Source organism: Geotrypetes seraphini, chromosome 7 (genome assembly GCF_902459505.1).
Source record: "Geotrypetes seraphini chromosome 7, aGeoSer1.1, whole genome shotgun sequence".
NCBI lineage: Eukaryota > Metazoa > Chordata > Amphibia > Gymnophiona > Dermophiidae > Geotrypetes > Geotrypetes seraphini.
The window spans coordinates 141,134,163-141,147,618 of NC_047090.1; the positions used below are offsets into that span (position 1 = coordinate 141,134,163).

Consider the following 13,456-nt stretch of genomic DNA (forward strand, 5'->3'; position numbering starts at 1 on the left):
GGATGCCCGCCCCCAGCTTGTGCTGGAGGGCGTAAATTATGTAGCAGATGCCTTGTAATGACCTCACATAATTCTAGGCAAGTTTTTGGCTTATGCAGTGTTGTCTCATAGGATGCTTTGGATCTGCCACTTGGCTGGAGATTTGGCCTCTAAGGCGACACTGAGCAGGCTTCCATTCAAAGGTCAGATGCTGTTTGACAAGGGGCTGTATGACCTTATGACTAGTGTTACGGACTGCTGTCCTAAGTCTCTCTCTGGATGGCATATGTCCCTCATGCAGGTTTCACCAGAATTCAGCATCCTCCGCCCTGTGATACTCCCAGGGATTCTGGTAACACTTTAGCATCCTAGATGCCGGCAAGCTTCGGGTTCTTACACCAGCCCCTCTTCTAAGAAGTCCCTTTGTTGCTAGGATTTCAGCCATGCCTTCTTGAATTGGAGGCTGGTTGGGATTTCCCGAGCTACATGAACAGAAGCTTCACAAACAGATCAGGGACCTCTTGGTGCTTCCAAACCCCACTCCTTGGCTTTACTTTTAAGTATTGGGATCCATGGCAGCCTTCCTGGAGGTTGTGCCCAGGACCAGAGCAAATATGTGGCTTCTGTATGAATCTCGCCTGGATGGGAAGCTTAAGCTCTCTCTTCATTGTGACCTCCTCACTCGGGGTCCAGTCCCCATGGAGAACCCGCAGCGCTTTGGTCTTACGGCATGGCTCTTGAGTGCCAGGCCTTGATTTGGAAGGGTTACTCCGCTGTAGTCATTGCCACTCTGTTATAACAAGCCAGGACTTGGAAGGCTTTCCAGCTGTGGTGTGCCAGGACCCAGGTGGAACCATTAAATGCTCCCATTCCAGTGGTCCTGGCTTTCCTTCAGGCAGGTCTAAAGAAGGGCCTGGTGGTAGCTTCCCTCATGGTACAGGTGGCAAGTCTTTCCTGTTTCAGAGTACACTACAGTTCCAGTGCACTTATGGCTCATCCAGATGTGATCGAACTTCTCAAGGGGGTGTTTTGCTTTCGGCCACCCCTGCAACAGCCTTTTCCTATGTGGAATCTTAGGGTTGTTCTGAAAGGGCTTGTGGAAGCTCCTTTTGAGCCACTTAAGGATGTATTCCTTCTGAACCGTACAGTTGTTCTTCGTGGCAACTGGTTCAGCAAGGCGTAGTTCTGAGCTGCAGGCTCTCTTGTAGAGAGCCCTTTCTCCAGATCATAGAGACGGGAGTTTCCTTCCGTATAATTCTTTAATTTTTTTCTGAAAGTGGTTTCAGATTTCCATGTCAAGCAGAAAGTTTGTTTGCCTGTTTTTTGTCCCAAAGGGTTGGAGCAGAAGGATATGATTTTACGGAAACTGAATCTGCGGAGAGTTTTCCTCCATTACTTAAAGAAGACCACTAACTTCTGTCTTTCTGACCATCTGTTTGTCCTGACTAGCCAGTCTCGATGAGATAGGCCAGTGTCCAAGGCCTCTATTGCCAGTTTATTTAATTATTTAAAACATTTCTAATTGCTTTTTTTTTACCAAAGCGGCTCACAATTCACATACACAGCTCAAAATACATACAGTCTTACGAGACCAAATACATAACAGGTAAAAAGCAGAGGTCAAAGATACAAAAACTATCATATGAGGGTCTTAATGATGGCAACATAATCATCGATGAGAGGTATAGAGCTAACAGAAAATGCATGTGCAAAAAAGTAAGTTTTGAGCAATTTTCTAAATTGTAGCAAATTATCACAAAACCTCAGAGTGCCAGTCATAGCGTTCCTCAGAACGGGCCTAGCCATAGAAAAGCAGGATTTTTGTTTAGTTCACACATATCGAACACCATTCAATTTCCCTGTCAAGCAACATTCGATTTTCAGATCTTGGTGCCCTGGATGGTTTGTACTGCAGCAGGCATTTAGCCAGATAATCTGGCAGATTATCATAAATGCCTTGTTGAACAAATTTTAAGACTTTAATTTGAATACGAAAGGATCCACATAGCAAATTACATTGCCTGTGGGAAGCAGCCGCTAGTTTCTCCTTAAGTTCACTCGACCAGAGGTATTGCAGTTTCGTGGGCGAAGTCTCGATCCATTCAACCGGCCAAGATTTGTAGAGTGGCCAGTTGGTTGTTTCTTCATCCCTTTACATGGTCTTCAGAATTGTACACAACATTCTAAATGAGGTTTCACCAGAGTCTTATACAGGGGCATCAGTACCTCCTTTTTCCTAATGGCTATACCTCTCCCTATGCACCTTAGCATCCTTCTAGCTTTCCCCATTGCCTTTTTTTTTTTTTTTTTATTCTTTATTCCTTTTTATTTCTTTCAACAAGTGTACAATATTATTACAATTAATTCACATAACTCACTTGACATTCTTAAACAATATTATTATACATGTTTTAATACCCCCATCCACCTCCCATCCCTTCCCATATCAACAAAATATTTCGTCCAAACTTATACATACTTATACATCTCTCTTTCATAATACAATTAATCTTACATTAAATCTGTCCCTCCCCCCACCCTTTCTTCCTCAAACTCTTTATTCATTTTATTATACAAAGTGATGCACAACAATATATATCTCATCATAGTACATATATCCCCTTATATTTCATAACAACATATTTCCAATAAATTTACCCTCTTTCTTTTTCTATTCATACCTATATACCATGTTTCTTATATCCATTAATCAGTTGAAATATACCGTTAGCTAACTAAATTATCTTATCCCCCCCACCCCACCCTATTTTTATAAATTATCCTCTAAGGAAAAGGAATAAATCTTAATCATTATAATAATCAATTAATGGCCTCCACACCTCTTGAAACCTTTTAAAATACCCCCTTTGTACTGCAAGAAATCTTTCCATCTTGTACATATGACAAACTGAGTTCCACCAAAAACTACAATTCAATCTAGAACAGTCTTTCCAATTAGTCGTTATTTGTTGAATTCCCACTCCAGTAAGAATCATCAATAATTTGTTGTTTGCTGCAGATATTTGACTTTTGGCCCTCATACACATTCCAAAAATCACTGTGTCGTAGGATAATGCTACATGATTTTCCATCAATATATTGACTTGATCCCATATTGATATCCAAAATGCCTGAATACATGGACAATAAAATAAAAGATGGTCTAAAGTTCCAATTTCAATTTTACAATGCCAGCATCTATTAGACTTAGAGCAATCTAATTTTTGTAATCTAGTAGGGGTCCAGAATGCTCTATGCAACAAAAAGAACCATGTTTGCCTAATAGATGCTGACATCGTACCTTTAATTCTCCAAGACCAAATACGTGGCCATTGAGATGCATTAATTTGATGCTTAATCTCAATGCTCCAAATATCTCTTAATCCATTTTTAGGCTTCTTATTCAAATAATTAGATATAATTTTATACCACTCTGCGGCCTGATGACCCAGAAAATTTGCCTGGAAACATAAGAATTCTAAGCTGTAATGATCATTTAAAGATTTCCATTCAGGGAACCCCACCTGAATAGCATGCTTCAATTGCAACCACTTAAAACTTTGTTTTTTATTCAGACCATATTTATGTTGCAATTGTGAAAATTCAAGCATCTTACCATTATCAATTATTTCCGTTAATGATCTTATACCTGCTTTAATCCAATCTTTCCAGACAACCTTAAACCCGCCTATTTGTATCTTGGAGTTTACCCAAATAGTTTGTTGTTTCGATTTTAAAATAGAATCAGTAGTTAATTTGTCTATAAACCTTAATGTTTTCCAAGTATCCATTAATACTCTATTGTCCTTACGTATTCTAGGCATTTTTATACCAAGCAAAAGATCAAGCCTAAGTGGAAAGATAAGTGATCTCTCCATCTTTAACCACTCTGGTAATTGTTCCAAAAGCTCTGGGAGGACCCAATACATACCTTGGCGCATGATATAGGCTTGATGATACCTATAAAAATTGGGAAAATTTACCCCACCCTCCTCAATTGGTCTTTGCAAAGACACTAAAGCCACTCTTGCAATTTTACCCAGCCAAATAAATTTAACCAGAATACTATTTAATTTTTTATAGAAAGACCCCTGAAAAAACACTGGTATCATTCCCAATTGATAGCAAACCACAGGCAAAATCATCATTTTAACAGTTTGAACTCTTCCCCACCAGGACAAATGTAAAGGATTCCATTGCTCACACATCTCTGTTACTTTTTGTAATAAAATTTTTTGATTTATTCTCATTGTCTCTTCGAGTGTTTTATTCAACCAAATACCTAAGTACTTTATTCCATCCTCTTTCCATATAAAAGGGAAAGAATCAAATATACCTTTTGTACAATGCACATTTAAAGGTAAAATCTCTGATTTAGTCCAATTTATTTTGTATCCTGAGAATTTTCCAAATGTATCTATTACCTTCAGTAGACATGGAATTGTTGTTTCCGGATTTCTCAAATGAAGCAAGATGTCATCTGCATAAGCAGATATTTTATATTCCACTCCAGCACATGGAATACCCTGTATGTCCTTTGCCTGTCGAATAGCTAATAATAAGGGTTCAAGAACTATATCAAAGAGCAAAGGAGATAATGGACAACCTTGTCTAACTCCCCTCTGCAACTTAAAAGCATCTGAAATATTATTATTTATATATAAGCGAGCAGTTGGGGAGCTATACAGTGTTTGAATCATTTGTATAAATCCGGATCCAATACCAAACCACTCCATAGCTTGATACATGAAATTCCATTCTACACGATCAAAAGCCTTTTCAGCATCTAGTGATACCGAAAAAGCCGGATCATTAATTTGTTCTGTTAAATAATATATCTGAAATGCCAGTCTAGTATTATTAGAAGAGTGTCTCTGAGCAACAAATCCAGTTTGATTCATTCCTATTATATGCGGAAGAGCTTTAGCCAATCTTAATGCTAAAATCTTAGCTAATAATTTACCATCTACATTTATTAAAGATATAGGCCTGTAATTTGACACCAATGTTGGATCTTTATTTGGCTTTGGCAAAACAATAGTTAAAGATTCTGCCATAGTGCCTGATATACAACCTTTATTCAGTTGATCCTGATATAATTTTAATAAATATGGTAATAGGGAAATTTGAAATTCTTTATAAAACTCTACTGTAAATCCATCTCCACCTGGAGCGGTCCCAACTCTAAGGGATTTCAATGCCATTTGTAACTCTTTTAATGATATAGGTTTATTTAAACTTCCTTTTATATGATCAGGAACCTTAGGACCTTCAATTAAACTCAAAAAATCCAACCCATCTTTCTCTTTATTTAAATAAGACTCCGAAGAATACAGTGACTTATAATATTTTAAAAATTGTTTTAATATATTTCCAATTTGAGAATGTGAATTGCCTAACTCATCCTTAATTATGTTTATTTTTTCCTTCCTTTTCTTTGCTTTAAATAATTTGCCAATAATCTTCCAGCCCTATTTGCACTACCATAATATACCGCTTGCTGAGCAAAAATATCTTTCCTTACTAACCCAGAGGAAATTTCATTATATTCACATTTTTTTTTTAACAATATTTGAAATGTCTCCTGTTCCCATTTATTAACCAATTTTAATTCCAAATTTTTAATTTCTTTTTCCATATTTACATATTGCTTTCTTAGCTGTTTCTTTTTATATGCAGAATATGATATAATTTGTCCTCTCATAGTTGCTTTGAAAGCATCCCATAAAATTCCAATCGACATTTCCTCTAAATCATTAAGTAAAAAATATTCATTAATTTTAGTTTGAAATTCTGTGCAAAATTTAGAATCAGCAAGCAATGTATTATCAAACCTCCATATCGGTTTAGAATTATCTTGATCTACTAAATTAACTTCTATCCACACACCACCATGATCAGATATTATTATTGGTTCTATGTCAGCTTTTACAACTTTCTGTACTATCTGATCTGAAACAAAAATATAATCAATTCTTGAAAATGATTGATGAACATGTGAACAAAATGTAAATTCCCGATCATTAAAATGAAGAATACGCCATATATCTTTTAAATTACATGATTGTATCAAATTATCTAACCCCATTGATTTCATAATTCTACTTGGTTTTTTATCCATTATTGGATCTATAACAGCATTGAAGTCCCCAGCCACCACTAAATTAGTAGTAGCCAGTGGTAAAATTAATTGTTGTAGAGACTTAAAGAATTCATTTTGATTCGAATTAGGGGCATATACATTTAACAACGCCATTGTATTATTGCCCATGCTCATGTCAACAAGTACCCATCTTCCTAGAGGATCTGCCTTAATCATATTAAACGTTGCTGTACATTTTTTATTTATCAATATTGCTACTCCTGCCTTCTTTTTTATCGCTGGTGCAAATAAACATTGTTTTATCCAATTATCTGACAGCTTCATAGACTCTATCGCAGACAAATGTGTCTCCTGCAGAAAACATATATCTATATTCTGTTGTTTGATATATGACATTACCTTTTTCCTTTTTACTGGGTGATTCAGGCCATTAACATTTAAAGAAAATATTTTGAAAGTCATTACACAAATAAAAATTTAATATCTAAGAATCTCCACTTCAATATCATATTATACTCCTTTTCCTTATATCCATATTGTAAATTATCTCGGTCCCCTTCCCCCCAACACCTCCCTATCTCTCTATCAACATATTTCCCCCAATTCACAAAATCTTTAATAAATATTATACCAACATCTCTTCCTCCCATTCCCCTCCCTACTCCCTCCCTTCCCCCCCCAATTAATAATGCAAACTTGGAAACGCTCATATATAATCAGGTGACAAAAAGCTCCCTTCAGGCTCTGCCATATACATCATTTATCACTCTTAATAAGCTACATTATATAATATAATATCTTTCAAATAATCTCCTAAGTTCAAATCCTTTTTTTTATTTTTTTTTTATTTTTTTTTTTTTCTTCCCCTCCCTCCCCTTTTTTTTTTTTTTTATGTTTTTTTTCCCCCCCTATTCCACCCTTTTTTCTCCATTCCCTTTTCTTCTTTCACCCTCACTCCCCTCCCCACTTATCCTTAAATTATAAAACATCTATAGATTCAGAATCTTTCCCTCACATGCCCAAGAACCTCATTTTCTTATACCAATATCTTTTAATATTAAATTGAATTTACTACAAATAAATAAATCAATATTATTGTATTCCTGTGAAAAGAAATTACATGTTAATAAATTATTCAATTTTCTAATTGCATACCCCCTTTAATTAATCTAAAATCACCTTCTTAACCTTAAACATTAAAGTGATATTAAAATATATCATTATATATCATAAATAAACAATTTCATCAATCTTCCGCTTTGTGTAGAAAAACTCTCCAAGCATATTCAGCTTCTCCCCATCTCTTCAATTCTTCATGTCTTTATATCAGCTGCTTGTTTTAACTAATTCATCACTATTAGGCATATATTTTTATCGTTCATTCCCTTTTTTTTTTTTTTCATAAAATCCCTAAACAGTTTCAGTTCCTTTAATATATTATAGTCATATTAAAAGTCTGAATAAATCCAACCACACTTTCCAGTTTCATTATATTTAAATTGTCATCTATGTTTCTACAGAGTCATTCATACACTGAAGAGTCAATCCAAAAGAAATCTGATGTTCTTTGCTTTACAGTCAATTCATAGTGAAATTATTCTTAAATCCTGTTTAGATACTGCTTTATCCTTTACATCTCATACTTTCCTTGATCTTTCTTTCACTTCTTTCAAGTCACTTCTTCTTCCAAACAACTTGCATTTTTTTTTTTAATAAGTTTATATTCTCTTTAAAATTTAGGATTTATCTGCAATCAGGCTTTTGTCTCCTTCATATTTCCAGATTCTTTCCTTTTTTAGCGCAGTTTAAGTAATCATCCAATACAATTCCTTTTCTGTTTAAACCACCTCTTTTCCTGTAAAGTGTCTTATGCACTTAAGGAAATCTCCATCATCTACCGCCCTTTCCTTAATCTTTGAAATCATGAGTGTTTCTATTAATATAAAGTGCTCTTTGACCTCAGCTAGACTATATTCAATTCTAAAGTGTCAAGAATGTTATAAAGCTGAGATCAATATATTCCAGCACTTCAAAAAGAGTCTATAGCAGGATCCTATAAATTGCTGTTTATTGCCTGGAACATCAATATCAGATAAAGGGCTGGAAATGTTACTTAAAACTGCCTTAACTTCTGTAGGGAGCCTAATTTCAACAATTAGAGCCAGTCATTCTTAGTTTATATTTAACTTTTAATATCCACCTCAATCAGAGACATCAGAATGTTCATTCACATTAATATCCCTGAGATTCATAGCATGTGGAATGATGTCATCATAGAATCCTTGCATCCACATCCTTCCATTCAGTTCCATCAGCAATTCAAATCTGTTCCATTTTTAACTGTAACTCCCAAAGTCCAATTCTCCATAAAATATTCTATATCAGAAACCAATCAAAACAAATAAAAAATCAAATGAAGAGAGAAAAAAAAAAAAAAAAAACATCTCAGAATCAAAGTATTTCTTACTCCAATCCTTCTGTTAAATTCTAGTCTCAGTTTATGTATTCATAGGCTGTTCACATTGCTCTAAGAATTCTTTTAATTTCAAAGGATCATCAAAGTTTGAAGTTTTATTTGCAAAAGTGACCCTCATAATAGCTGGGTACATTAAACCGTACCTTGCTCCAATCGCTCTAAGCTGTGGTCTCAATTCAAGCAGTTTTTTCCTTTTTTGAGCTGTTGCTTTTGCAAAATCTGGCACTATATATATTTTAGAATCCTGGCACTTCAAGGTCTTATTTTCTTTTGCCAGTCTTATAATTTCCTCCACATGTTGATAACGGAGCAGCTTACAAATTAAAGGACGCGGACCCTTTTGATTATCATATCTTTTAGTCGGGACCCTGTGCGCCCTCTCTATTTCCAGAGGAAATTTAACTGTCAGAGGTAGAATTTTTGGTAAAAATTGCTCAAGAAAGGCAATAGGATTATTTTTTTCTACCCCTTCCGGGATCCCAATCAGCCTTAAATTATTTCTTCTTTCGCGATTGGAAACGTCCTCAAGATCCCTCTTTAATATTTCTATTTCTTTACAGTCTCTCTTGCATTGAGCTATTTCTTTTTCTGTTTTTTCCACTCTCTTATCTAATTGCTCCACTTTAACATCCACCATCTTCAAACTTAATTTAAGCCCTGCCAGCTCTTCTTTAACTTCCTGTATATTCTTTGCATTTTGTAAAACTATTTCTTTTATCTGCCGCAGTTCCTTAACAATGTCAATATCTTCTGTCTCATCCGTTGGCAATGGAACTTTAGAGGGGGCTATCGGCTCTATTTTTGATCTTTTATTACTTCCTCCTACTGAGTTAGCTTTTGTCAGCTTACCCGATGCCATTATGCTGTTGATCCTCGTCTTTTTAATGAATTTCAAATGTTTTTCTGTAGCTATATTTTATTTATTTGAGCCTTTTTTACAGAGCAGTTCAGTCACCCGACCATTCTCCTTCGTCTCCAAGCCACGCCTTTCCCCCATTGCCTTTTCAACCTGTTTGGCTACCTTAAGATCATCACACACTATCACACCCAAGTTCTGCTCCTCTTCGTGCACAAAATTTCTTTGGATTTTTGCAGTCCAAATGCATTACGATGCATTTCTTAGTATTAAATCTTAGTTGCCAAATTTCAGACCATTCCATAAGCTTCGCTAGGTTCTTCCTCATGTTTTTCACACTATCAGGAGTGACTGCTCTATATTTTAGGCGCCATTTAGAGAATCTGGCTCTGAATGTTTGGTGATTTATATATTATCTGAATTTATTGGGCATTTTCCTTGGAAAAAGGGTTACCCTTTCATTTGAGGGCTTGCTATATGCTTGATTTATTATTATTTCCTATTATACAGTGGTACCTCAGAATCCAAACTTAATCCGTTCCAGAACCCCGTTCGAGTTCCAAGACAAATTTTCCCATTGAAAATAAATAGAAACGGGATTAATCCGTTCCTTGGTTCCACAAACTCAGATCGGGCACCCTAACCGGCGTAGACAGCAAGATTGCCCCCCCCCCCAGCAGAGACAGCAAGATTGCCCCCCCCAGCAGAGACAGCAAGATTGGGCCCCCCCAGCAGAGACAGCAAGATTGGGCCCTCCCCAGCAGAGACAGCAAGATTGGGCCCCCTCCCCCCAGCAGAGACAGCAAGATTGCCCCCCCCCCCAGCAGAGACAGCAATATCGGGTCCCCACTGGCATAGACAGCAAGATCGAGCCCCCACCGGCATAGATAGCAAGATCGGGCATCCCTGGCAGAGACAGCAAGATCGGGCCCCCCACTGGCATAGACAGCAAGATCGGGCACCCCAACCGGCATAGAAAGCAAGATAAGGCACCCCAACCGGCATAGACAGCAAGATCAGGCCCCCGCTGACATAGGCCGCAAGAACGGCAACTGCAAGCGGTGCTCAACCCAAAGCTTCCCTCTGACATGAACCACCCAGGAGGAAACAAGAAGGTGCGTCAGAGAGGAAGCTTTGGGCTGAGCAACGTTCATTCAGATTCCAAAGCAGCGTTCGGATTCCGGGGCAAAATTTAATTTAAAAAAATAGTTTGGATTCCAAGTTGTTCGAGTTCTGGGGCATTCGGATTTCGAGGTACCAATGTATATATATTTTTCTTTATATTTCTTAGTTGGAATTATGTATGTACAGTATTATCCTTTTCTTTTCAAAGTGTGGGTATGTATTTTTGTTTGCAGGCTTTCAGGCTCATACAGTGGAGGAATTTTTGCTGGAGGTATGTTTTCCTTTTCGCGACTAACATGGCAGTGGTCCGTTGCAGCAGAAGTTTTTACCCTGAACACTTTGTTTGTGGGGGTGCTTATGGCTTTGACTGTACAGTTTCAGGAAGCAAGCACTACAAAGGAGAGATCAAAGGTAACCTATTTTAACCTAAACAAACATTTTGCGCTCTTAGTAAAATCATGTAAATGACTGATCTAGTTTGACTTTGATTATTTTATTTTTAGTAATGTAATTTGAAAACTTTAGGAAGTTCTTCTTCATCCAGAGAGTGGTAGAAAACTAGAACGCTCTTTCGGAGTCTGTCATAGGGGAAAGCACCCTCCAGGGATTCAAGACAAAGTTAGACAAGTTCCTGCTGAACTGGAAAGTGCTCAGGTAGGGCTAGTCTCAGTTAGGGTGCTGGTCTTTGACCTAAGGGCCGCCGCGTGAGCGGACTGCTGGTCATGATGGACCACTGGTCTGACCCAACAGCGGCAATTCTTATGTGCTTTTGTTCTCTAGAGCTTTTGTCATTTCTTTTTCTGATCATCTGTTCTTGATATAACCTCTGCTTCTATAGACCAACCTTAACAATGTTTGTTTCACTTTTTAACAAAACCTTTTAGAAAGATTGTTGCATTTGAACAAAGTTTTAACATAGTAATTTTTTTTTTTTTCAGATATCTAAAATTGGAGCCTTTTGTTGTGGGCTTAGTTTGTGCAATCAGCACACCATAGTGCTTTATGTACTATGCATTGCATTGTGGGTTCTGTTTCAGCACTTCAAAGAAAGGGTATGTTTCCTAATGTTGACATTTGATGTACTTTTCCAACAGCTAGTTATTTCCTTTTTTTTTCTATAAGAACATAAGATTAGTCATGCTGAGTAAGACCAAAAGCCATCAAATCCAGCATCCTAGCTCCAGCAGCAGCTAGTCTAGATTACAGGTAGCCAGCAGATACCAAAAAATTAGATCAAATTCTCATAGCACATTTCCAATGATAAGTGCTGGCTTCCCAGGTCTACCTGGCTAATAATTTTATATGGACTTGTCTTCCAAGAATTTTTCCAAACCTCTTTTGAACCCTGTTATATTAGTCACCTTGACCACAACTTTTGGAAACAGATTGCACAGTTTATATACCACATGAAAATATATTTTCTACAATTTTTCAGTCTGCTGGTTATTTTTTTCATTGTGTGTCCTCCTGTTTGTGTTGTAAATATTATATAATTAGGACAATAGGCTTAAACAATATTTTCTTACAAGGTGCTATTAGTTATTCACCCAAGATGATGTTGTAGATCACCCTTAATACCTTGTAACTAAAGGTGTACCAATCAATTATTCATGGCCCTCAGAGATGCCACCCAGGGATCAACACGATCATATCCCTCGGCTTTACACACCCAATCGTCATCGGGTCAATATCTAATATCTAATGTGAAAGTGATATATAGATCTTGACGTTTCTTTTTTTTCTTTTCTTTTTTTCTTCTTTTCTTGTGTATAATAAACTCTTATTACTAATCTTAAAACAATAAATATAACTATGAGTTTAAGGTAGATACTTAGCTTCACCGGGATGGTAAGTAGCAGTTGGTAAGGGATACATAAGCCAACATGTTTCACCCCTAAGAAGGGGGTTTCTTCAGGGCTACTATCCCTTTAATGCTAGTTGTACACGGCTGGCCACCCGATCTAAGTTTTTTTAAGATGCATCTTAAAAAAACTTAGATCGGGTGGCCAGCCGTGTACAACTAGCATTAAAGGGATAGTAGCCCTGAAGAAACCCCCTTCTTAGGGGTGAAACATGTTGGCTTATGTATCCCTTACCAACTGCTACTTACCATCCCGGTGAAGCTAAGTATCTACCTTAAACTCATAGTTATATTTATTGTTTTAAGATTAGTAATAAGAGTTTATTATACACAAGAAAAGAAGAAAAAAAGAAACGTCAAGATCTATATATCACTTTCACATTAGATATTAGATATTGACCCGATGACGATTGGGTGTGTAAAGCCGAGGGATATGATCGTGTTGATCCCTGGGTGGCATCTCTGAGGGCCATGAATAATTGATTGGTACACCTTTAGTTACAAGGTATTAAGGGTGATCTACAACATCATCTTGGGTGAGTAAATATTATATAGTCATTCTTTCTCATGCACAATTTTGAAAGCATCTATCATATCTTCTCTCAGTTGTCTCTTTTTTAAGCCAAAGTGCCCTAACTTGCCCTTTCATTCTAAGAGAAGTGTTTTATCCATTTTATCATTTTGTTGTCCTTCACTGAACCTTTTCTGGATCCACCATGTCCTTTTTGAGATCTGGCAACCATAGCTACATATCACCACCTAAAGATATTCATTCAATAACTTCCGTTATCAGAGATTATTTAGAGCAGGTTCCTATTAAGGAGAAAAGACCTCAGTGTTCCCCGAGAATAAAACTACTGTGCCAATTACTAAGTTGTCATAGGAAACACATCCTCGGTTAGAGAAAAACTCCGTTAAAGTGCAATCAGTGCTCTGGCATCTAAATAAATATATTTTCAAAGTCTCTTTAGATAGAAATACTTTAAAAAGTGTAGGAAACCTGCACTTATCTTAATGATGTCCTCTGATACGGGAAAGATCACCACATCTTGGTAA

At 36.8% G+C, this 13,456-nt stretch overlaps 1 protein-coding gene across 2 annotated transcripts in view; it reads left to right on the forward strand.

The window, feature by feature from the left end:
* The window catches only part of TMEM260 (transmembrane protein 260), a 125,886-nt gene that overhangs the window by 46,050 nt on the left and 66,380 nt on the right, over positions 1 to 13,456 (forward strand). For both annotated transcript variants that reach the window (XM_033952092.1, XM_033952093.1), the window contains exons 4-5: positions 10,773 to 10,950; positions 11,478 to 11,591. In XM_033952092.1, the coding sequence (XP_033807983.1) occupies positions 10,773 to 10,950; positions 11,478 to 11,591 (292 nt within the window). The remainder of the gene's footprint in view (positions 1 to 10,772; positions 10,951 to 11,477; positions 11,592 to 13,456) is intronic.